Genomic DNA, 25,279 nt, shown 5'->3' with positions numbered 1-25,279 from the left:
CTGCTCATCTTCTGTAGACGTTGCGCTGTGGGTGATGTGGAGCAGGCACTGCTGCTTTGTTTCACAACTGTACTTAGAAAAACAAAAACGAACAAACCAAACCCACAACCTTGTATTTAAGCAGAAAATGTATTACTGAACACATCTTCAACTGGCACAGTTGCTTTTCGTATGAATCTTTGGTGGTATCAGAGAGTGAAAACTTGTATGTTTTTAATAGATCATAAGTGATGACCAAGTTTTCAGTTAAGTTGCTGATGAAACGCAAATCCTTCCAGCCTTAAAACGCGCTGCAGCCATCGGAACCAACGGTGGGGCTGTCCTGGGACAGACTCGCCAGCTTGATACTTGGGCTTTGCGATCTAGAGCCACAAAGGCTGTGCAAGGTCTTTGCAGCTTCGGTCACCTGTGCCAGTTAGTCACAGCAGAAAAGGTCAGGAGATGAAACACAGGAGCTGCTCCTTTGGGAAAAGGAGACTGGCATATAAAAGACCAACTACTGGAAACGTCTGGAGGTGTCTCCTGAATTGCACTTGTCACCTGAACAGCCGGTTTGTGTCCCCTGCCATAGGTCTCCCATAAGCAGGGGGATAACTGTGTAGCGTTTCTGGAAAATGAAGCTTGCAGAGGTACCGCTGCAAGGACAGTGTTTGAACCTCGCTTTTAAAGGGCATGCTGGCTGAATTGCAGAGTTAATTTCTCATAAGCCCTTCCTGACCAAACCACCTTCATGTATATGATCAGCATTATCAGCAAACAGGAGATAGGAGCATTCAGTGATGCTGCATTGTGATTGTGTATATTTCTTTTAAGGTCTGGAATTGTAATACTGTAAAGTCACCTAGTACCTAAATGCTGGGATGAACTGGTACAGGATTAGTGCAGGATTATCTCTCTGAAGATGCACTGTATATACTTGTTGAGTATTAGCTATATACCACGTATACTTGGTATGCATTGAGAAGACAGCCCTGCCACATGTGCTGAAGAAGTCTTCTCTCTTGTCACACCGTTCTGTGTCTTTGCATCCTTATGAGCCCCCCAACCTGCTTGAAAAGGAGTGTGGGGAATTTTTAACTTGAGGTGGTAAGATGCCTGTTTTCTCTAGCAGGCAGCTCCTTCAGGCCTTTGGCTTATGTAGGATGGTGTATGGGAGCACAAAGTTTTATCACTTAGGAGCCACTGAAAAGCCCAAGAAAAATAAATATCCTAGATTGGTCTCTATAAGGGGCTGCTGCAGAAGACCATAACTGTGCTGTCCCAGAAGAGACAGGGCACAAGACTGAACGTAATTTCTTACATTGTTGAATGGTTCCTCTTCCATCTTTCTCATAAACTCTCGAAAGCTCCGTTTGATAAATATGGCTTTTTCCATTATTTAATCATAGCGTTTTGGATAATGATTCTGCGTGTTTGTTATTAACACAGTGTTGCTAGAGTGAAAAGTAGTTATAGCTGTACAGTTGCATCATTTCTCTTTTTTTTTTTCCCCACTTATCCCACATGCTACTTTTTTCGGTAAAACTGCTGGTTCATGCAGCTCATGCACGTGAAAATAACCTTCACCTCCATGTTTATTCTCACCTCAAGGTGCAAAGTAACCTGCTATTTTTCGAGGCTTCATTAAAGCAGTGTAGGTGCTCGCCTTGGTAGCATAGAGTTTATCAAAGAAAACCAGTTGTCCTACACTTTGAGAAAATGACTGCCTGTGAGCAGCAGTACCGTCGTTAAAGCTAGTGCCAGATTTGTCACTTAGCTTTGCATGCTTATGGATGACAAGGTAACGCAGGAGTTTCATGGCTCTGAATATATAATAAGTCATTAGCAGACAAGCAGATGTAAATGCTCTTTCCAGGGCCCATTATGGCTGATGTTCACCAGAACTTTGTGCTCTGTTATTCTGTTCCTTTCATGATTCATGCCTGCCCATCCCAATTCCACTCACTCTGTTTCAACTTCCTTGATTTTTTAATTTTATTTTATTTTTTAATTTGACTTTTATGTCCCATGTGTAGTTGGAGCGTGTGTCCGTTTACTTCAGTTCTGCTGGTATTTTCATACGCTGCCATCCTCTGGCCTGAATATTTGTCTTTATACTCTAGTAGCCCCAAGGATATTTCATTGACCCTTTTTGCTAGTTCCTCTGATCATTGTCTCATCTCCCATGTCGCACATGAATGTTGAATAGGTTGAACTGATTTTAGTCCTGTGTTACAGCCCAATGTATTTATGCTGTAGACAAGAAGATGCACACATCCACTTTTAATACATCTGTACATGTAAACAAGTGTTTGAAGGAAGAGGCTAAATTGTCAAATTTTCTGTATTGTTGACTCTTTATAGTTCATTCGTCTTTTAAGTTATTTTGTGACGCACTTCATTTGTTACATTACATAGCTCTTAGCACTTCAGGTTATAATCCAAATTATGCTTGTTAGCTGCTTTGTGTTCAGGCTCAATATGAAAACCACAAGCACACGCAGGAACTGAATATTTACCCAAAACAGTGCTTTATCTACATAACATTTGGGGAGAAAAAGCAATGGATCCACAGGTCATTTTCTGATGCATTGTGCAGCTTCAGGGTAGGTAGTTGGATATATCTAACCTCAAACCTCAGTGTCCAGACCTGTGTTTGCTTTTTACATTGCAGAAATGCTCATCAACCAAGATTACTTAGGCCTAGCTATTGATATCCCTAAACTTAATTTTTTTTTCCTTTTGCATGTTTTTTTCAGAACAAGAAGAAAACTTTGAGTTTATCATTGTCTCTCTCACCGGCCAGACTTGGCACTTTGAAGCTACCACATATGAAGAAAGAGATGCGTGGGTACAAGCCATAGAGAGTCAGATCTTGGCCAGTTTACAGTCATGTGAGAGCAGCAAGAACAAGGTATGGTACACAAAGTAATACCGAAAATAATGGTTGGTTGAGCTTTGAAAGGAAAGCATAATAAGGAACTTTGAATTTTAAACCTGTACTAGCAACATGCAGGTGTTAGGCACATGACGGGGCAGCGTTAGATCTGTATGCGTGTCTTGAATATTTCAAGACAACTGGTGCTGTAGCCTCTTTTACAGGTTATTTTTTACAGCAATTGAACTAACAGATTTCCTGGATTATATTTTTTGCCTTTGGTATTGCTCTTAAGATTTTGACTGAATCTCAGGGTGTGGTCATGGACGTGTACAGTGCAGTCACAGCTGCAGATTCTGGGTTGTTTCAGGCTAGAGGTCTGCACAAGACCCTTTAGGAAAAGCCTGACTCGGAGAAAAGTGGAGGCAGATCCCCAAACCAGCATATTTAATAGTCAAATCTCTAGCTGAACCTACTGAGCTCTCCTGCATGGCAAAATTTAACTAAACATTCTGGTTGGCCTAACCAGAAATGTGCAGTAATGTTCAGCGTTAAGACTCTGCTGTGAAGAAGGAATCACAGGAATCAAAACTAAGCTGTTGCTTTTGTGTCTGTTGCTTTATGAAGCCTATGCACAATTTTTCTTTAATTACCTTGAAATATTTTTTTTTACGGTTTTGTGCCTCAACTAATAGAAAGCAAATCCTGAAACAGTTTATCAAAGCTTTTTGGGGGAAGATGAACATCGCTGGAGAGGAACAGGCCTTCTACCTTGCAATGCTTTCATATGATGACAAAAGTAATTTGTTCTCCTTTCCTGACAAAATAAGTAAATAAATGTTTAAAATCTGAGACTTCTTCAGCCATTGCTCATTTTTGGAAGGGCAGGAGAACTTCTGCTTCTTGAGTCTGTGTTTGCAAACACTTCACAACTAGAGAGCAAAGTGTTGAGTGGTAGTGGAGGGAGAGAAGTGAGGAATAATTATTCAGACATATAGATGCTATAACATTATCTACCTAACAAGATGTCATTAATGACTTTTCTATTGTGAAAAGGCTCATATTTTGAAATGAATGCCTGATACCAGGGTAGATCAGACATCAGTATTTACCATCATCATGATATAAATTACTTCCCATATTGTTTAAAATGTATTTATTTCCAACATGTATTTCTGAGATAGAGAAAAAACACCAGTTATGTTTTTTTTGTCTTTCATGGATTTACACATTCAACTATATGTGTTAAGGGAGCACAATAGAGGAAATTTGTACATTAACACCTACATAAAATTACTAGTACAAAAGAGGAAAGAGTGGGTGGTAATACTTACTATGCAGTACCCACAGAGTGGATTGGCCTTTGTGTATATTAAATATTCTTTTGAAAGGAGATAACCTATTAATAAGATTTTACATGTACAGGGAGCTTTTTGGATTGTATATTAAACCCACTACAATGCTCAGAAAGTTTTTTTTCTTTCTCTCAAATATTACTGAGGTCTCAAAACATGTCAGAAGTACTAGATTAAATAGCAAAGTGCATTTGGTTGGAGAAGTTTAGTAGGTGTCCTATGGATAGATCAGGAGGGCATACCTCCACATGGCCATGCTTAAGACCTGGTCCTCATCCTGTTTAAATCAGTTCATTGCAAAGAGTCCCTCATGTGCTGCAGCTAACAAATTCCTTCTCAGAAAGCCCACAAGACAGTTTATTTGAGTAGAGCTGAACTTTTTGTACATCGTGACAGTCTTTCCAGGTCCAAGTAGAGGTCATTGGCAGGCCAACATGGAGAGGATTTAAATGGGAGCTGTCTGTAAATCTGACCTTTTGATGATAAAAAGGTTTCAGTTGCTTTTGCAAACCATGCCTTAGTCTTCATTAGCAAAAGCATACACATCAATAAAAGGAATTGATTTTATAAAATAATACTCTTATCTAATTTATCTCAAGAACCAAACCTACACTGTGACTACTGTTCTTGTGAATAGCAAGGTTGATTTTCAAGCTTGACTTTCCTCTGTATGGTCCCCCCCAGTTGTTAGAATCCAGGCTGGAGACCCCAGAGCGCTGGGAGCTCCTGCCCAGGGTGGAGAGCGCCCTGGGAGAAATCCTGAGCTGTCAAGAAACATGGGAACAAAGAGAAGTCCCTGCTTGGCAAGCACAGACTTGCAGTTCTTGTGTATGCCGAAGTATCACCATGGCTTGAGAAGCAAACTAAGGATTTTGAGGGTACCTGATCACATTCATTCATTCTTGGTCTAAGCTTTGGGTTTTGCCATTTGTTCAGCTGACAGTTGTGTTATCTAATTTTATTGGGTTTTTATTTGTTGCTTATGCATTTCTTTATGTGTCCACAGTCCCGTCTGACGAGTCAGAACGAGGCCATGGCCCTTCAGTCCATCAGGAACATCAGAGGCAATTCCCACTGTGTGGACTGTGAAGCACAAAGTAAGTACAGAGACCTGCCTTCAGAAAACTGACTTCTGCCCTTGGCTGAAACAACTTCTTGGCCGAGACTTAGGTGAACGCTTGCCATAGGCTTTGTCTTTTTCAGTATTATGTTACAGATGTTGTCTGTACGTTTCTTCTTCATTATGGAGTTTGCTTAATCAGGCTTATTTTAATTTGTATTTAGTGTACACTATGTCAGATGCATCCTAATTTTTTCTTCTTGTTGTTTCGCATGCCACTTTAAATGTCAGCATTTCTTCACTTCCTTGGAAGAAAGGGAAAAAGAAGTTTGCTGTTTGGCATCAGTTACTTCTATTTTCCTCGTACTTTGTGTGGAGGGGCCATGTGTGCCATGGTAATATTTTCAAAGAGGTACAGCTTGATTGGTGTTTTTTTGGTTTTTCGTTTGCTTTTTTTTTAGGATTACTTGTCAGAAGACACCAAAGTCATTGCTCATTATATCTGGATACTAGAAAACTGATTTGGGATATTTTTTTTCTCCCCTTTATGCTTCTTTCCCTTTTTTAGATGTTTTTTAAAACATAGTGTTCAGAGAAGTGTTCTCGATAATACTTTGAGCTGCGGTTCACCTCACTAACCCCAGCTGAGGTCATTATTCTGGTGCTCTTTAGTTCCAGGGGTTTGCAACAAAGCCACAAAAAGGAAGTACTCTTCCTCTAAAGCAATTAGTTGTAGAAGAAGAAGGCTTGAGAACTTGTGCATTTTTATTTCTTTGATATTTGAAAGTCAGAACTTTTCTTGTGATTTTTACATGTGCTTAAAATGGAAAAATATTCATTTATTTTTCTTTGAGTATAATTTTTTTTAAGACTTGCCCTTTAGGATTTTGACTACTGGTGTAAGACATTCTAACATCCCAGTTAACTTTAAAACGAACATGCATACATAAGCACCAGTGCTTTTGCACAACTAATTTTGTATCTGTATAGTCAGCAATTTAGCTGATTCGGTTGTCCACCAAACAAATGTGTTGTCGCCTGCCTCATCCTCAGAAGGCTTTAAGGAAAGGTGGTTAGCACATTAACAACCATTTAAAATAAAAATAAAATAGAAGATTTTTCCAGTCCATACCAGCAAAATGCGCTTCATGTACAGACTGATTTTAATTGCTGCTTTTGTAAACTGTCAGATCCTCGTATGCCATCCGTAGGAGATGGATCAAGAAGAAAGGCAGCTGCCCTGTCCCCAGCGGTTCAGCACGTGGGGATGTGACCCCTGGCTGGGCTGGGCTTGGAGCACCAGGGCTGGGATGCTGCCAGAACAGCTTGTTGACCTGCTGGAGGGAGATCCCAAAGAGCAATTTCACAGGGACTTTCGCAGACAGAGGGAAATAATGGCAACATTGATAAATTAAGGTCTTTACCTTCCACTGGCTAGTAATCCAGCATGCAATAAACATGCTTTGGCTGGTATTTTAAAATATACAGCCCAAAGTCATTCTTATTTATTGGTGGTCTTTCATACTAACATGGTAGTCATTCAGATTTACACCAAAGTTTTGATATAGTTTAAGTGAAAGTCATATAGGATGCTGTGCTGTATATGAGAAGGATGAGTTCTTCAAGCAACCTGAATGTATATTTAGCTCATTTGAAGTAGTCGCTGTGAGCACAGCGCAGTGGGAGTGGTACCGATTGTCTGTCTGTAGAGCTCTGAGTGGCATTTTCCTGGACCCTGCTGACTGGTCACTTTTTTTTTCTCTTTTTCCCATTTCGGTTGGTTTTCTTCCAGGCTGCTTCATGGGACAAGCTGCCCATGCGTTCACGGTGCCAGCAGAAGGGTGTGCCAAGAACATGTTTCTGGGAGAGGGCAGGGTGGGACTGCCCTTTTTGGCAACACTCAACACTTGGTTGTGTAGCTTCTGGGGAAGGAGGGGTGATTTTGGAAGCTGAACAGAAACCTCTTAAATTTTTATATTTTTGGAGATGATTTGTACCCTCTAACTCTTCTTGCTATTTGGCCTCCGTGGTTATAAGGCCACTGTCTTTCCTTCTGAAAAGTCTGAGATATTTCCAAAGCGATGTATCTTAAAATGTAAACACTCACATGATATCAACCTCAGCTTACTGCTTTTTCCGCTGGGCTTTGCTTTATTTCCTTCTTTCCCTTTCTGCCTCTCCTGGGCAAGTCCTCACCCCCAGAGCTTTTAGCATCACAAATACCAGCGCTCTTATGGAAAGCTTACGTAGTTTGCATCTTCACAAAGCCAGATGTTTGGGAGCAAAGGAACATGAGATGTTGCTGTCCCTCAGCTCTATTCAAGAGCCATCAATCTTCCACTTCAGAAGTCTCATTCTTCCTCTTTCTAGAGCTCGTTTGCCTTTTTAGCACTTCATCACAGCACTTTGTTTCACCAGGGAATTTCTCCCTTGTTTTATGTTAATCAGCAGCAGCAGTACCAGCAGCATCTCTGTGGTGCCGGCCTTTGGTCCTTTGGCAAGCTCAGCCTAAAGTTTTTCAAAGTCCTTTTTTAAATGTTCCCATCCCAGAGTAATAGATAAGGCAAAGTGGTCTTTAAGTGCTGGGGGTTTTGCCCAAGGAGATCTCCTTTCATGTCTCAGAAGGAAACTGATGTTGCCTTTTCCCAGAGCATGGGAGTCCCGGTGCTGACTTCTATCTGGAGAAGGCACTGAAGTTAATCAGATTTCTTAGGCAAACCCAGCTAAATTTCTGTCCCCAAAGGATTTTAGCTCTTCCAGCCTTAGTACTTAAAAAGCAGACCAAAGGATAAATACGAATCACTCTTTTAAGATGTCTGGAGAGCATGGAATATTAGGTCTTTTCTATTCTAGAAGAAAACCAGGAGTACTTTAAGAGGGAAAGTCTCATCATGAGTTTTCTAGTTCAGGAGTCTAGTAACTTACCAAATACTGAAGTAATAATTTGGGTGGCCCTGGCAAGCCTATTAGACCCATCAAAAGATTCAATTTTATATTCAGAATAGAGGAAAAAAAACCCTTAACTTTTCGCTCCTTTGCTGCAACTCTTTGCAAGATGCCTTCACCTCCTGCTTCTCCTTTTCCTGGCTCTTCTCTTCCTCCCTGTTCCACTGAACTTGTCAGGATTTAGCATGGCAAAGCCTTTCATCAGCAACCTCGTGTCCAAAGGGAAGAGAAGATGGTGGCGAAGGGGTTATTCTCCTAAAAGAGTTCTTCAAAGAGCTTCCACCTTCAAATAATCAATCTGATTGAGTTGCAAGTCAAAGTGGGAAGGAGGTTTTTAAAAAAGAAGAGAACTAAACACCTTTAAGAATAGGGATAGCTGACAATTCTAATCTGGTAATATTCAGTGATGTTAAAAGTTCATGGTTTTTTGATTAATTGTAAGTAAAACGAAGGGAAATTAGTGTTATAGCCCCTCTAGCTGCATTGAATGGCCTTGCTTTCTTTTACCATCAAATCTGGATGGATGTATGCATACTGGAGAAAAGTTTGCTGTGTGATTGTAAGTGTTCTGAGCATACTGCTAGCATCAGCAGGAAAAGGGAGCTGATTTTCTATTATTATCTTGGGGGAAAAGTAAAAAAAAAAAAAAAAAAGAAAAAAAAACCTGAATAGTTGTGCCTTACTAACCATGTGTGGTTCTTTTCTGTATAAATCAGTGATAACAATTTTCAAGCATGAGATTTATAAAGAATCAGATATCAGAAGAGGAAGATACAAGTAGGAGCAATGAAGTGCAAACAAGGACATACCTGAGCATGTAGTTTACTATAACTTGCCTTAATCATTGGTGGGTGGTGACTTCTGTGGTCTAGCATGCATCCTTTTGAGAACAATTTTTCATGTGCACACAGTGAAACCAATGTCATGAGTGACATCAGGTCAGGTTTTTTCCCAGAATCCATCAAGTGATGCCACTTGTCCAAGCTCCTCATCAGAGCCCTGTCTTGTTCTTTGTTATTCAGGTATAAACAAGATGAACAAGTCTGTTTTCTCACTGGATGTCTGTAATGAGTTCAACACTTACTTGTCTTAGTTTGACACCTTCAAACTCAGCTGTGTGTTGTCAGATTGTTGAAATTTAAAATACTGTCATGATAAAATTTTATTTCACTTCTTGGTTATGGCTTTGGTGGACTACTACATCTTACCACCACTGTCAATTAGAAGGAGGTGACTACTTGAAAAATTTGTTCAGTAAAATATAGGCTAGATGGGTTTCAAGTACACAGAGGTATTCGGGAGATCCTTAATGACAGTTTTGTTAGAATAATTGGAAAAATATTAATCGGTACTTTTTATCTTGCTTTATTCTGAGTTTGTGCTTCTTTGAGTTCATAGCACTTCTTATTTTTGTGAAGATAACCATGGCCTTTGCAGGTCAGGGACAGATATTTCATTCCAAGTCACAATTTGCAAATTTTAAATTATAATTTACTCTGTTTAAGCTTTTACTGACAAATCATATTTCAGGATTTTTAGCGTGTTTCAAATATACTACTGGTTCTCCCACTGACAAGACACCAAAACTGGTGTGGGAAAGGGGTTTGTCATGGTTGTCCTACCAAGGACTTGGAAAGCAGGCAGGAATTTTGTCTCACCTTATTCTTTTGGAGATCTGAAATGCTGTGTATTTCTAGTATAAGACTTGGTATGGGCAGGAACTTTTTAAGCAAAAGATCTGTTGCTCTGCTCAAGTGAAATAAGGTGGGGGATTTTTGCTCTTGGGGATGTTTTTAGATTTCTAAGGACTGACTGAAAAATGTCAATCATTTCAATGAAATGTTGGACTTTGCAATTATAATTAACTGCTTTCTTCTCATATTTTTTGTTCAAATGTGACGTGGCAAAGAACTAGGAAACATATTTCAGCTGCCATAAACAACGTTTCAGTTTCAAGTTACATAAAGTGTGAACAAGTTTTTGGATTAAATTTCCCCAAATGGAAGAGGACACTGGAAATTAATTTTCTATCAGGTTTAAATTTTATTTAGATTTGAATAAAAATTGCCTGGCCTCTCAGTTAATCACATTTTCCTGCTTGGCATTAGTGATAGCCACTAGTTCTTCAGGAGACTCAGGGTAAGGCAAGGCAAAAAAGATCTGACAGCAGGGGGTAATAAAAAAAAAAAACACCAAAAATTCCTCCCATACGTCTTTCATTGCATTTTTGTTAAAATGAATGTTTGTTGGAGAGAGGGCGATTCATACATACAAATCTAGATTTAAATAACACAGCACAGTGATAAAGAAAGTGAGCAGTCTTGGGAAACGACTTTGAATTTCCCGGCTTTTGTCAGGTTTGTCACAGCCGTATAGTTTGCGGGTTATTTTGTGTGTGTGTGTCGGTGGAATCCTTCTGGCTCATACACGAAAACTGAGACTGTTCAAAGTATCACATTTTCATCTTAGTACTTATCTCCCTGATCTTAGAGATGAAAACATACCCCATAGTGTGTTAGATGTAAAAGCCATATGCAGGTGATGATATAGATGGTTATTAAGGGAGTTGATATAGTTAGCAACAGAGACATTGTATCTAGTCGCTCTTTTTTTTTCCCTCCTTTTTCCCTTCTAATTGGCTACGAGTGGCTCTAGATTCCCAAGGAGGGGATTTCTCCACGACTTCATCATCAGCTGCCTGTCACTGCGTTTATATTTTCTTTGTTTCTTTTCTCCCCAATTCATATTTTTCTTGGGATTGGATATTGAATGATACATCTTTTGAGACACCCACACACATACACAGGTTTTTTTTTCTACTCCTTGAGCGCTTCTCAGAAGTGTTAGTATCTCCACAGGGCAAAACTGACCCTACTGGAAGACCTCTCAGCTGTGCTTTTGGATAGGACACCTGCGTCTTTTTCCTCTAATCTTTATCCACAGACATTAACTAGAAAGTTTTGTTTGGTGTTTCATTGTACTAATTGCTTGTGTCCTTTTTCCTGTAGACCCCGACTGGGCCAGCTTGAATCTGGGAGCCCTCATATGTATCGAATGCTCAGGTATACACCGAAACCTTGGCACGCACCTCTCCCGGGTCCGCTCCCTCGACCTGGATGACTGGCCGATAGAGCTCATCAAGGTGATGTCTTCTATCGGAAACGAGCTGGCAAACAGCGTCTGGGAGGAGAGCAGCCAGGGCCACATGAAACCTTCAGCGGACTCCACCAGGTAGGCTTGCTTGCTCCATCTCACCACAGCACACAGCGGGCAGGCAGGATGCTGCAACCTTTGGGTACATAAATCCTCGTTTTGGCATTACAGTCAGAGGTGATAGGGTTCTTACCACATTTTACAACATGAACTTCTAAAATTCTCCCCTGGAGTACACCTTGTGAAAATTATTAGGTGTGTACCTTCACTGCATGCCCAGGAAGAACACATGTCAAAAGTTGCCTGACCCTGTTACTTTTTCACTCTTGTGAAGGTTTCCTCAGCAGCTGTACAATTTTTTTGTTCAACTGAATGACCGACAGAACAGCAGGAGATTGAAACCCCCTGCCTGGTTGTTCCTCAATCTAAATTATAGTGTAATGCGTTTCTTTGTTTCGGTTGGCAACAAAGTTCCTGGCTCTTGGACTGTCAGTTTGTGATGAATAATCTGCTTTCAGTAGTTCAAATTCACCAGGAATTTGTACCTTGCCATCAGGTCTTTTGGTTCTCATGATGTTGAAAGTCCTGCTCACTGTGGACTTGCTTACTTTTTTTTTTTATGTGATATACGTGAAACCGTAAGTTGGTGGAGGGATATATTTCCTATTAGAACAGTGTGTTATACTTGCCTCTCATAGCTCAACACAGTGAAAATCTTTCTGCAATATGTTATCCTACCAAAAGCTAGGGGGTTTTTATGCTTAATTGATCTGATGAGTGTCAAAGAAAGATGTTTCGAAAATACTTTCCTGATTGTAGTAGATTTGAGACGTAAGTGCTACTGGTTTTAACTAAGGGATTGGCTTGGGGGAAGCAGAGTGACCTCTGGCAGACTGCGTTTCAGTGGGGGGGGTCAGGAGGAGAAGGACCTTCTGGACCACCTTGCACAACCTTTGAAGTTGTCTTCAGAAGCGTGTTACCGTTGTCTTTGGGTGATCTCCAGGGGGGCAGCCGGCATCCGAGGTAGCAAGTGATACAGCAGAGGCTTTGCTCTCAGTGTTTGCATGCGAGAGAAATCAAACAGAGGGAATTATATTCTGATTTGTTTATGTGTATCTCTGGATCTTGCTTTTTCCAGTACCACATCAAGTGAAATTACAACCTGGGAGTATATACCTGGGCCACCTTCTATGGTGCAGGAGTAGGTCTGTACTGTTGTCTGAAATAAAGTCAACTATTTCTTATTGCATTATTTCGTTAGCACTGAAAAATGAATTTGTGGTGCCACCTTTGGTTCGTCTTCGAGAATGAAGCCAGTACATTAATCAGGCTACTTAGATGAATGACTATGCATATAAAAATGTTCAGAAAGTCCTGCACAGAGGTTCTGTTCGTACATAAACTGTATTTCTGCTGTATACATTTATATTATTAGATAACTAATATAATTATTTCATTGGGTAGGTGGAAGTCAACTTATAGCTGCCTTTCAGTCATTAGTATTACTTTAATACAGAGATCTTGTAGTGTTGCACCCAACAAATATATATATGTTGCTCCTTATTACTGAGATGAGCTGGAGAGATACCTCAGTTCTGAATACTTTTAAAAGGAAAAGGCATACAATCAGTTGGATTTTTTTTTAAATATTTTAGTGTACACATAATGAAGATATTATAATGAAAAATCTAAAATATGTATTAAAAGAGAGACATCCATTTGAATTAAATTATTCAGGTTTTTATGTTTAGAAGTGGGCTTAACTTAAAGAAAATCAACTTTGTTCTCTTTGTATTTCACAGTCAGAGCTTATTTTAATTCTTCTTTGTGTACATTGTGTTTATATTCAGCCGTTACGTTTACCAGGGACATAATTGAAATTTTTTTATAAGGCTATAACATTTTTGAACAAAAGGTGTTAAGATTCATTTTATAAATATGTGTTTCCATCTGTGTGTCCAAGTCCACACTTAGGTGAAGGAAGCACCGTTAGAAAAAGTAAAATTAAGATTATGTGAAAACTTTTCCCACAAAGCAATTGTGATCTTGCTTTGCTACTCCCATTTTTTCTACTGTTTGCAGTGGGACTGAAGTGATATTTCTCACTTAAATACCCGAAAGGTCTTCAAAGTGTGTGCCTTCTTTTGTACTTTACTTTGGTCTGTACTAGCATCATACACCTGTCCAAGATGTGGCAAGAAAATAAGTTCCAATTCTTTAGATGTAGGTTGTGCATTCCATTTTCTCACTGCTGTTTTTGTGAGAGGAACCCTATCAGAAGCAGATACAATGGATCTGAAGTGGGGTTAAACAACCCCCCACTTTTTTGTTGCTGGGGGATGAGGCAAAAAAAAAAAAAAAGTTAGAAAGGAAAACTATGACAAGGAAGCTGGAATTTGGAGTTCTGGTGGAGGAGGGACAGAGGGAGTCCATGGGACTTTGAGGGAAGAAAGAAACATTTGGCAAAACTCCTTCTGAAGGTGACGAGAGCTGCGGGGGGCTGTTCCTGCCTATGCTGGTGGGCTCTGGGATCAGCTGGAGTCTGAGAGCCACTGTGTGAGGAGGCTCCTGTGCTCAACGTGCTCTTTCTTTAAGGAGTTGTCACCAAAGCCCCATCAGATGGGAGAGAGAAGCACTCTCATGTTTTCCTCCAAGTTTCTCCTGAACTTGTTTGTATCTGTGTTCCCTTCTGCAGCCCTGCTTCTTACATTGGTCCTGCATAGCGCTCCCATTTTCAGTTCCACTTCATATGCTCATTAAGCCACTCTCTGTGACTTTCCACATGTTTGCTCAGACTTTGTGCTTGCAAACAAAGTCTTGGAAACACAAGAACAGAAGAGGTTTTTAACCTTCCCTCCAATGGATTCAGTGTCTTAGCACAAAGCATCAGTCAAAGACCTTAGATAAATGCAATCTTCTCACATTTTTCTTTACAACAGGCATGTCTCTCAACTCTTCTGTCTCCACTGTGCCACCCTCAACGCACCAAAAGTTGTTAGCACAGTGATGGACCCTCTGTTAACAGACATTTGTAGAGAGTATCAGACATACATGGGTTTCACCATTTCATGTTTTGTCTTTCTGTTGGAGGTGAAGCCATCAGTTGAAACCCACAGGCTTTCTAGGGGAAAAAAAAATAGTTATTGACTGCTCCACAGATACTGACTCTTCTGGGTTGAGAGGCTTGAGGGGCATTTACATGCTGGACTAAAAGGGATCTGGAAGCTCTGACATGGTTTCAAAAACAGTCCCTTCCGCTTGGGAGGAGTCTGCACTGATCATTGAATCACTGCAGTGACATGTCACATCTTTCTGATGAGTAGAGGGAAGGGTGTAGAGACCCAGGGAGACTGATGTTTTTTAGGAGGGGTTGCCATAGGTCACAGCATAATTAAGGGTTCTTACTCAGGAAAATGTCACCAATGTTTCTGAAAACAGAGCTGTGGCCAGGCTGCAAGTGCAGCTTTCATTTTTGATTTTGTACACTAGAAAATAAGATAAGCATTCAAATTTAAACCACATCAAACATACCATACTGCTGCCATTTCCTAGTCCACTCAAATTTACTTTGAAACTCTTTATCCGAGAAAGTCATGGGGAAAGATAAACCTGAAAACATATTTTGAAGGTCAGAAAGGCTCTGATGTTGGAGGGTGTGAACTCAAAGCCTGAAAGTTTTGTAGCAAAAGTCATTACTCGTGTTACTTCCATCAAGAATCTATTGCCCAGGTATGTCCTCTAACACTCACACGTGCCAAGTCTCATCAAGTCTGAGAGGCAGCTTATAAAAGCAGGAGATCTCTGGGTCATTCGGTGCCTCTGGATCAAAGGCAACACCTTGGATGGTCTCTGCCTTTAAACCAGGAGGCAGCGCAGGTTACAGGACCCTGGGTGCGATGGGGTCCCCGATGAAGCAGCATGGAGTAAAGCAGTAGCGTGAGGCAGAGTTCACACTGAGGGTGCTAACGTGATGACGGGGAGGAAAGAGGAATAAACACCAGCTCCCGGTGAGCACCAAAAGTTGGCGAAGCTGTAGAAGACCCAAGCGCGGGTGTGAATACATGCACGTGGAAGGGAGAGGGGACCAGCTGGCCTCTGAGCGGTGGTGTCCGTGGGTCCCTGATTAGGTCAGCTTGGGAAGGCTGGTAATTGGTTCCAGCAATTACCAGCAGCCCTGAGAACCGCCGCTCAAACTTCGTGAGCCCTGTGACAAATTGGAGCTGACTGCTGGTGAAGGAGTATCGACTTCCCATTTCTAAACAGGGGGATCATTAGTCAAGAAAAGCATCTTTTAATTACTCGCAGGAAAGGAGGGAAAAAAAAAAACAGGAGAAAAAAGAAAAAGATCTTTCAGTATGGATCCTGCAACAACTGCTGGGTTTTTTTCCAAGTGTATTCAATATTAAATTTATTGTCTTAGAGGGGAGAGGGTGAGCAGGGAGAGTTTGCCTGCGGTCCCTCCTTCGGTAGTACAGGTTTAATTTGGAATGAGAAGTCAAATTAGAGTAAATCAATGTTGCGACAATTAACTGGGTCTGGGGATGAGATCAGGATTTTCCCGCTCTAATTGCTATTGATAGTGTTTAAGCACACTCTTAAAACATTGATTTGGAGTGCGTGGTGTGACACTGGAGTAACACAGCAGGGCAGGGGCAGAACTGCTCCGCAGAGGAATGTTGGAGACGTGGTGAAGCCAGCCTGAGGAGTCTGTGCTGTGTTTCACCAGGGCCATTTGCACTGGCATGTAGATCTCCTACCAGATATTTACCTGTCTTCTGGACACACCCCGTGTGTTTTGCTTTCTTCACCTACTATTCTGGCCCATGTGGCTTCTGGTTTGCAGACTTGCTTGTCACCGTCAGCTTCCTAAGATGGTGTTGGCCTTTGCCAAATGAGATGAGCTGCTGCCATCCCTCTGCCTGCTCCAGGAGGTGATTATCTGCTCCCTGGCCCTCACCCTCTGAGCTCCCAAGGTCTCCATCTCTGCCTTGTTGGGAGTGCTGGGATGTGCCAGCAACAAGGACACCTCCACCAGCTGGAAGCTGCTGGCCAAGAGCAGGGAAGGCAGTGTGATATCCAGGCACCATCCCAGCCATGCTTTTTGTTCTCCTGCTCAGGTGATGCTGAATATTTGCATTAGCTGTCTGCAAACCTTGAGGTTAAAGGGCTCTAGTCTTTTGGTATCTTTTTGAAAATATTCATAAATAGGAAGAACCTCCAACTCCATTGTAAATGCATTTTCAAAGTGAGGGATGAGCTGTTTGTAGAAGCTCAGGCATAGCTTTAAGCCCTGCCGAGGCAGCCCCAAGCAGCAGCTCTTTAAATGGAGCTTGGAGGTCAGAGCATCTGCTGCAGTTTTGCTCAGGTAGTCTGTTTGCATAGCAGTCACCCTGTTTATTCTGGTTACCAAAGGTTATAAGAAAATAGAGAGGTTCTTAACGCTGCCTGAGAAGTCTGGAGTCAGGAGCTGGCAGTGTCGGGAGTTGACTTTCACCTTAAGACGTAAGATGTAGTTTGATCCCTCACTCACTAATGAACTGAATTTAATGGTGTCAGAAAAAACATTATGCAGCTCAACTATATTTAGCAGACTTTTACAGTTCCAAGCTGAAGCCTGGTTTGCCATTTCAAGGCTAGTGGCCGCTATGCTGAGCGTGAACTGGTTTGGTTTCTGGGGGATAACTGGGGAGCAACGTCTATGAACAATATTAAACCATGCCACCTTTTTTTGTAAAAATAATTATTCCTTCATTGTAGACAGTACAGATAAAGGGCAAGCCCTGGGAAACTGAGTAGTTAAGATTCCAGTAGCATATCCTGAATCTTGTAAGGATGCTCCTTTTTGTCTCCCTCTCATTTCGTGTTCCTTTTGGCGGTTGGATTGCTGTTCTGGTCCTGTTGGTCTCCGATTCCTGGCACACGGCCGCAGCGTTACAAATAGGGCCTGGGGGAACAGCGGTACCTCTCTATCCGTGATTGTCAGGTCTGGTTTCTTAGCCATTCTTGGCCTGATGAGGTCAGTGTTTTGTGCCTTTTGAATGCTCCTCCATGCTTGACACCTTTCCCATTTCAGGGGTGGGGGAAGGGTGTTTTTAAAAATAAATAATAATTTAAAAAAAAAAAAAAAAAAAAGATTTTATTGTGAAGGGCTGACCAGAACCCATCTGCAGTTGGGTGGCATCTGCTCCCCACATGTCACTTCCCTCATTAACAAGCAATTGAATTAATTAAATGCTACTCAGAACACGCATAACAAGCTACCGGCAGTGTCCAAATTAGCACTGATAATCAAGGATGATTTCCTTTATTATCCTGCTAAGTGGTGTGCAGGCTCTGATCTCCCTGTCTGCCCTCATCTATTTACATACCCCCAGCTTCTGCCTTTAGAAGCTGAGGTTATCTTACCTAGTTAATTTGCCACGATCACCAAGCATGGCGGATTGATATTCCTGCCTCTGCTGAAGCAAACCCCCCCCTTTCTCCCCCTTTCCTTCCTCCCCAAGCCTGGTCCTTTGTATCTCAAGCTCACTGATAAATTAAAAGCCACCCCTGTGGTCTCTCAAGTGAGTAATAGAGGCAGAAATTTCATTTTGCAACTGGCTGATTTAATGATCCAAAGGGTAATTAATGGCCTGATTATCTTAATGTTAAATATGTCCGGCAGCAATTACTGTGACCTCCCGCTTGTCAAGGTCCAGGCTATGCTCTTCTTTCAATTAAGTTCTCTGGGGCTTAATGGTATGAATAAACTCCTCTGATTCTATCATTCCGGACTCTGAGATTTAAGCGAGCTAGGGGCTCGTTTGGAGTTTTAATCAGCCCGTCTTCTACTTGAGCGATCAGAGTTAACAATTATAACAAGGACAGTTTAACTTTCTTTCTCTTCCCCCCCCCCCCCCCCCCCCCCCCCACTTCTTTATATTTTTATTATTTTTTTTAAGCGCTTGGAGGGAATTTTGTTGGCTGCAGCGGCAGCTTTGCTAGGCTAGTCTCTCCCTATATAAATTATCATGTGAATGCTGCTGTTTTTCCATTTGACAGGCTTAATTAATTGGCAGGAGCGCCCGAAAATGACAGTGCCACTAATTGCAACTCCAAGTCCATTTCTGTCATTGCGGCACGCTTGTCAGCGGGCATGCCCCGCTCCTCGCCGCGGCCGGAGTTTGTTGACGTTTTCCATTTCGGTTTTCACATCTCGTCGGGGAACGTGATGGGATGTGATAGCCCAAGATGCGCCTTTGGGTTTTCCAGGCATGCAGTTTGTGTGCAAGAATGACATTTACTGCCAATAAAGTTTAGACAGCTGGGCTTCTGCCCACCAACAGCTGCTAGGGGACTAAAGATTTGACTTAAGATATTTCAGTAAGTCCTGTGAATGGGGGAGAAACCACCACCAAACCCTGAGAATCATAACTCACTCCTGGTATTTCTGGTGCCTGAACTCCACTGAACAGCACATCTCCCGGTGAGCTGGAGTTACATTAGCTCTGTTTTGGAGAGCAGATATTTCGTAAGGATAATGAGGAAAACGTATAAATTATTAGTTACAACAGTATAGCATTTTCAAACACACACATAAATAAAAAGACTGCTTCATTTCTGCCAGTAAACTAAAACCTTTCCCCATGCGACTGTAGAAATGAACTGATTCTGACATGCTGGGTTGCATGCTTTCAGATTAGAGTAATTGTAATTGTTTTAAAATTAAATTAAAAAAAAAAATAAAATTTGTCACTTACCAGTAGTTTCCAGGAAATACATCTAATAATAACTAAGTGAAGCAAATGAAATGTCAGCTTGGGTGGCGGCTGGTCAGATTTCACCATTTGGAGGCCTCAGAAGCTCAAATGAAATACTCCGAAGATGACGGTTAGCAGTGTAGTCTGATGTATTTTATTGTCTGTGTAGCTGCTTGGCAGACCTCGTCATCCAGGAGCTGATCTGGTAAAACACTGGTGCCGGTATAGTGGTGTGGGAAATGCCTGGATGATGAGTAATAAAAACAGAACAGCAACAACAACAAAAACACCCTCGACCCCAGTTGTCCAAGTTAATGAGCGCTTTAGATAAAATGCTCCCTAGATCCATTGCACATTTCTTATGTGCAAATCTGTATTTGATAAAAGCTCAAACACTCTGTAAACAGGAGTCTAGTTTGCAATTATTATTATAATTGTTCTTCTCCTTGTTGCCTGTGAAAGAGAAACCTGCAAAGGAGGAGTGTTTCTGTCCCCTGCAGTGCATTAGAGCATTTGTTGAGAAAGAGAGGTGTAAAAGGCATATTTTTTTAATTTAAATAGCATATGCTCTGAATATTTAATTTCTATGTGTATATGGACTCAACACCTTGCTCTCTACTTTCAGGCCCTGCATGGAACATACACATGCTCCATGGGTACTGTGATGTAGTATGTTGTGGACTCATATGGCCCATGATCAGCCGAGATTTCCAGTTACACAGGATTTATAGTATGTCCTTTTTGTCTTTGTTACCAGCTACCTTCTTCAGAGTTTGGCCAAGTATTACTGATGTAGTTTTGAGGTTTTGGAGAGAAGAGCCAAATAAATCCTACTTGGCTTTTGGCTTTTTCTCATCTTCTGTGACATATCTCGTGTCTACTATGACTACATCCATTTGTTGTTCATCCTTTGAAAAATGTTTTTGAAGAGGAGAGAGGAGAGCAATATGTTTAGGCCTTGTTTCGATACCCACTAAGATACCTCCTAGCTAACACACTGAGATCCTTCCTCAAGCCCAGATTTTATGGGTATGGTGACAAAATAAAAATGAAGATGACAATAGTGAACCAGAGGCAATGGTTGAGCTTTGAATACTGAACTAAAGAGAAAAAGAAGGGAAAGGCCTTCAAGGCCCCTTGAAAGAGAAGACAGGTAACTTTGCTTTAATACAGCAGAGGAAGATGAAGGCAACAGTCCCTATTTTAGCAGCTTCTTGCCATTTTCTCACAAGTCCGGTGATGTTTGTTGGGTTTTTTCTGTAAAACTTCATCCCCCAGGAACTGTGGAAAACACTCACCCCTTGTTTTTGAAGGTAGTTTTCAGTGTTATTAAAATTCAGAAACCCACCCTGAATACACTGAGAAGACTTGACAAAAGGTGTCCTTGAGTGCATTAAGCTTACAAATCAGAGCTGTTTGAGGACATCCTGCCTCTTGAGGTTTCTGCATAAGGACAGGTGATAGAGACTGAAATGTTTTACCTTGGAGGTACAGTCAATCCAAGGTACTTTTATTCTGCTGAGATTCTTGACAATTTTTGGTTCTCTTCATGTGTGTATTTGGCTGCCACACTGAAAAGCACAAAGTTAAGCTGAAATTCCCTAAAAAAGAAGTCGATGAGCTGTTACACTTCAGGAAATCTAGGATTCTAGTTCAGGACTCAAGCAAGAAGGATTTATTTCTGTCATATGGACAGTGATGAGTGAGACAGTGGGGAGATACATTGGGAAAACAGTATTCATAATTCAATAATCATCTGTCAGAAAAAGAGAGGTTTTCATTAGCTAGTTGGTTGAATGCTTGTTCTAAAGGTCTCCAAACAGTGTAGGATCTTGGCTTCAAACTTAATTTTTGGTTTAGATATGGACTGATTGTTTCTTGTTTTGTATTAGTTATCTTTCAAGCACCTAGCAGAGCTGGACAGCAACTCAGATTTGAAGACCAAAGTGTTTTCACTGTGATGTCACATCTGCTTGGCCATAATCTTCTTAAAAGGTCAACACAGAACTTAGCGCTAGAGAGAAAACCATTGCTGTGTGTATAAGAAACTACTTGGGCTCACATTTAACTGTGGTACTACAACAAAGGAATGGAAGAGCTGATTAGAACAAAGAGATTAATTTCAAATGAGAAAAAAAATGGATATTATATTTATAGATCTTCACAGATGACCAAGTAAATTAGTTTTCTCTAGGGTCTTCAAGAGATCTGGAAGCCTTTTACTGAGAAAGCAGCATCAGGCTTGGGTAGTGTAATTTATGTGCTGAAAGATGCTACCCATCTTTCCCTCCCTTTGCGGAGAACCTCTTGTTTCTGTCCTTTCCCGTGTAGTCATGCAAGCGTCAGTCTGGTCAACTCGTGGATCCATGGTTCCCTTCAAAATATACAGTCTTGGTGAATTAGGGTGGAGGTTTTTTTGTTTGACAAATGGGTCCCTTCCACGCTGCAGCCTGTGTGAGCACTATATCAATGTACATATCCGGTATAAGATGAGACAGCATCCTGCTGTTGCTTCTTTGGGTCAAAGTACAGATTGGTGGTGAATAGTTGTGAAATAGATAACAGGTGAACTGTAGAGTACATTTTCTCCTGATATATTAAAAAAAAAAAAAAAAAAAAAATTAAAAAATGCTACCTTGCCAAGATTGGAATTGGCTGCATGGACTGGAGGTTTAAACTGAGCTAATTGCGAGATGTTATTTATGATGCTTATTTTAGCTAAGATGAAATACCTGAATTAGGAGTACAGTGTAGTGCAGCTTTACAGTCAGAGCTCTTGACATGGGGCAAGTGCAGTGTAGATGAGTACTAAAAAAACGCAAAACACCACCACCACCATAAACTTTATTAGGCTCATGTGCTCTTTATTTTCAGGGGTTAGCATCTATCAGATTGGATGGTGCTCCAGGAGCACATCTCCTTGTTCAAAAACACAGAAATGATTGAACTTTGCAGCCGAATGTTTGCAGGGGAGCACATTTATGTTAGCTGGGCTTACTTGAACCCACTTTTTATCATTTACACTGAAATTAGGTTCCATGCCACTCAGAGTGTGTGTGCATGGACATATCTCCTACTCCACAACACCCAAGGAATAAAAATTGAGAGGTTAATCTAAAATATGGCAAGCTAAAAGCAACTGAAAAATGAAATTTACAATGTAAAGCATTGGACAGCCTTACCAAAGTGATCTTTGCCCTCACTGTCTTTAATAGTAGCTATTTTATCATTTATTTCCAAAAAGCATTTAACACTTGTGTTGCTATCAAATTTCAGACGTTTGCAAGACTGAAATTTGTAGTAATAAAAAGGCCAAAAGAAAGCAATTGAGGGAAAAAATGCCAAATGCCAAGCATCAGCTATTACAAGGTCCTTCAGGTCAGATCCAAAGGCTCATCTATGAGATGCGTTCAGCTTTGGAAGGAACTGTGAGTCGAGCAGTTGCTGCTGCTGAGGAGCTCAACAGAGCTACTTAAGCTGGCATTATCTGGTATATTAAAAACACATATTTTGTTAGAAAGATATCTTATCTAAAACATTTCCTTTTCATTCAAAGCTTTTCTGTGTACTGGGTGCTTAACCTGTTCATTTCTCCTGCCCTGAGGTCACAGCTGTCTCTCCGTATGTCAGATCTCACCAAACATGAAGTTGTTTAACTAAACATATAATTCAGATTGGTTGCTGTCATTGCACAAGAGTGGTTACTCTAAAGCCAGCTGATTCCTGGTTTGTGCTGCTGAAGCTTTATTATATAAATTATTTTTAACATTTCTACACACATTTTTGTCTGTTCAGAGATATATATAATCCAGTTGTGGTTGAATATGAGGACAGGCTGTTGCTGGTTAAGCTCAGGGCATGGGAAGGTGGCCCTCACATTCTCTTTTTCTGGCCTGTGGTGTTATGGGAAGATTGTGTTTTATGGGCAATAAGCTTTCAGTAGTGGTCACCGGTGATGGTGACAGTTATGTTCTTTCATCCTCCCGCATTGTTTTTGACCATTTCAGCCTTTGGAGGTTATTTGGGTGGCAGATGGCTTTGTTTGAGTGTGTGGTATAGTGGAGAAAGAAAAACGTGCCTAAACCCAGCAGTGGCAATGCTGAAGAGTTACTTTTAAAAAAGGCAGTGCCTTGCCATGCTACTGGTGGCTGTGCTGGCCGGTGACACTAGGCACAGAAGCAGCAGCATGCCTTTGCTTTGGTCGTGGCTACAGAACCCGCAGGGCTCCATAACAGTAACTGTGACCAACTTTCTCTCTTTTGTGATTTTTTTCCTTTTTTTTCCTTTGTTTAAGACTGAGCTTTGTTTCTGGCTCTGCAGGAAGCTGGTAGCCTATGGCAAGGGACTGGGGAGATAAGACTTCAGTAAGATAACTAAATGAAAAGGGCAGCAGTGAAAAGATGGTGCTGGCTTTTGACTGGACTGAAACTTAATGTACACATCAGCCCCAAATGCAGTTTCCCCATGGCTCTCAAATATTATCCGTTTGTCAGAGGCAATGCGCTTACTGCTGGATTTTTAGATGTGCGGGTGCTGGTGGGGGAGCCGGCGGCGAACCCCTGAAAGAGAAGAGTGACCAGAAGAAATCAGACCAGCATCGCTCCAGCTTTAAAGTAATTAAATAGCAGGCTAAAATGTGTTGAGGTGAACACAGGTGATAAATTGGAGCCTTTAGAGGGTAGGAATTAGAGTGAAATGAAATGCCTTACTGTGCCTATTAACTAGATTGTGCAGACAGTGCAAAGTCCTGTCGCTGAAGCATTTTTTGTGTGAGTCTGCAGAGATGTACAGGAGTGAGAAGAAGCCATCTCTTAATAATCGGTAAGCCTCAAAAGGTGCAGATGGGATATGCTTCAAAAAGTCTTCGTGCCGAAGAGATGATTATGTCATGGCCTAGAAATCTCCCAGCTAACTTTTCTGTTTCCCACAAAGATTTAAATTTTCCTGGTTTCTTCCAGGTCAGAATTTCTAAGTGATGTTTTTGTTGTATTTGCACTTCTCCACAGCGCCAGCCAGACTTGAAAAATTGAGATGCATGCACAATTAAATCACAAGCTCAAATGGCACTTTCAAGACTCTTTTGCAAGCAGACAGAATAGGATTGTGTCACAGTGTACTAAAACTGAAGGATATCTTCAGCCTCCAACTTAAGACAATATCCAGAAGTTGACTTTTTTTCCTTTCTCATCTCAAAAAGAAAAAATTTGCAGCTTCTAATCCTTTGCTAATTACAGAATTGTGCTCCTGTCTGAGCCTTTCCAGACCAGATCTGCTTTGGCTGTTTGTGCAACTCCCACAGCTCAGACTGGTCATAAATAAATACCTGAGATTACTTAGATTAGCTACAGAAATTAAAGTTACTTATTCAGACCTCCAGTCAAGGAGAAATAGAAGTTTTAATGGATTTAAAATATTATTGCAGTTGCAGTTTTGAGAACTGTGCAGAATTTTGCAGTTTTGCTTGGGTATAGGTGTACCCAGCCCTGTTTTCAGCTGGCTGATGTGGACACCATCACCAGTGGGAGAGTATCGGTGTAGATCAGCGCCTGCTTTGGCTGGTGTTCCTTGTGGGAAGACTGGGATTTACTGGCGTGCCCGTGCTGTATGCGCACTGCAAGGGATCTGCATACATGGTCTGTGGGAGATGTCCAACCCTCTGACAGTGCATGGAATGGCAAAGTGCAGCATGGGTTCATTGCACACAACCTTTCCTTGCTGTTCAAGTCATCAGGTATCTCTGAGCCTAGAAAGGCTGAGCACTGGTGCCTTCCATAGGGCTGGCCGGTGGTCTCCACTGCAGTCTATAGAAGAGGACAGGTTTCCCAACCGGACAGGTGTAGACCACGATCTGCAATGTGCTGATGGGCTGGAGTGGTCAGAAGAGCTGCCCGTGTTCCGTCTAAGGATCAGGCCCCTTTTAGACACACAGTGAAATAATTCAGCTGATAAGTCACTTTTGGAAATAATAGCCATTCCTTCCTGTAAAGTCAGTCTTACATTCAATTATAATTTGGTTGGATCTTTTCTTGTTCACTTATTTAAGTAGAAATCCACTGGCAGTAGCATTTTGCAGACAGATGGAGGTTTTTCTCCATGGAGCCAGACTGTAAAATATTGCTGAGTTTACATGTTAAACAACCACATTTAAAAAAAATAAGGGGGGGGGGGG

At 41.3% G+C, this 25,279-nt stretch overlaps 1 protein-coding gene across 19 annotated transcripts in view; it reads left to right on the top strand.

Moving 5' to 3' along the window:
* AGAP1 (ArfGAP with GTPase domain, ankyrin repeat and PH domain 1) overlaps window positions 1–25,279 on the top strand; it is a 370,539-nt gene that overhangs the window by 314,849 nt on the left and 30,411 nt on the right. For all 19 annotated transcript variants that reach the window (XM_065069196.1, XM_065069193.1, XM_065069192.1 and 16 more), the window contains 3 exons: window positions 2,739–2,893; window positions 5,219–5,309; window positions 11,227–11,449. In XM_065069196.1, coding sequence (XP_064925268.1) covers window positions 2,739–2,893; window positions 5,219–5,309; window positions 11,227–11,449 — 469 coding nt within the window. The remainder of the gene's footprint in view (window positions 1–2,738; window positions 2,894–5,218; window positions 5,310–11,226; window positions 11,450–25,279) is intronic.

Source organism: Columba livia, chromosome 7 (assembly GCF_036013475.1).
Source record: "Columba livia isolate bColLiv1 breed racing homer chromosome 7, bColLiv1.pat.W.v2, whole genome shotgun sequence".
NCBI lineage: Eukaryota > Metazoa > Chordata > Aves > Columbiformes > Columbidae > Columba > Columba livia.
This window is presented reverse-complemented; position numbering and strand designations above follow the sequence as displayed.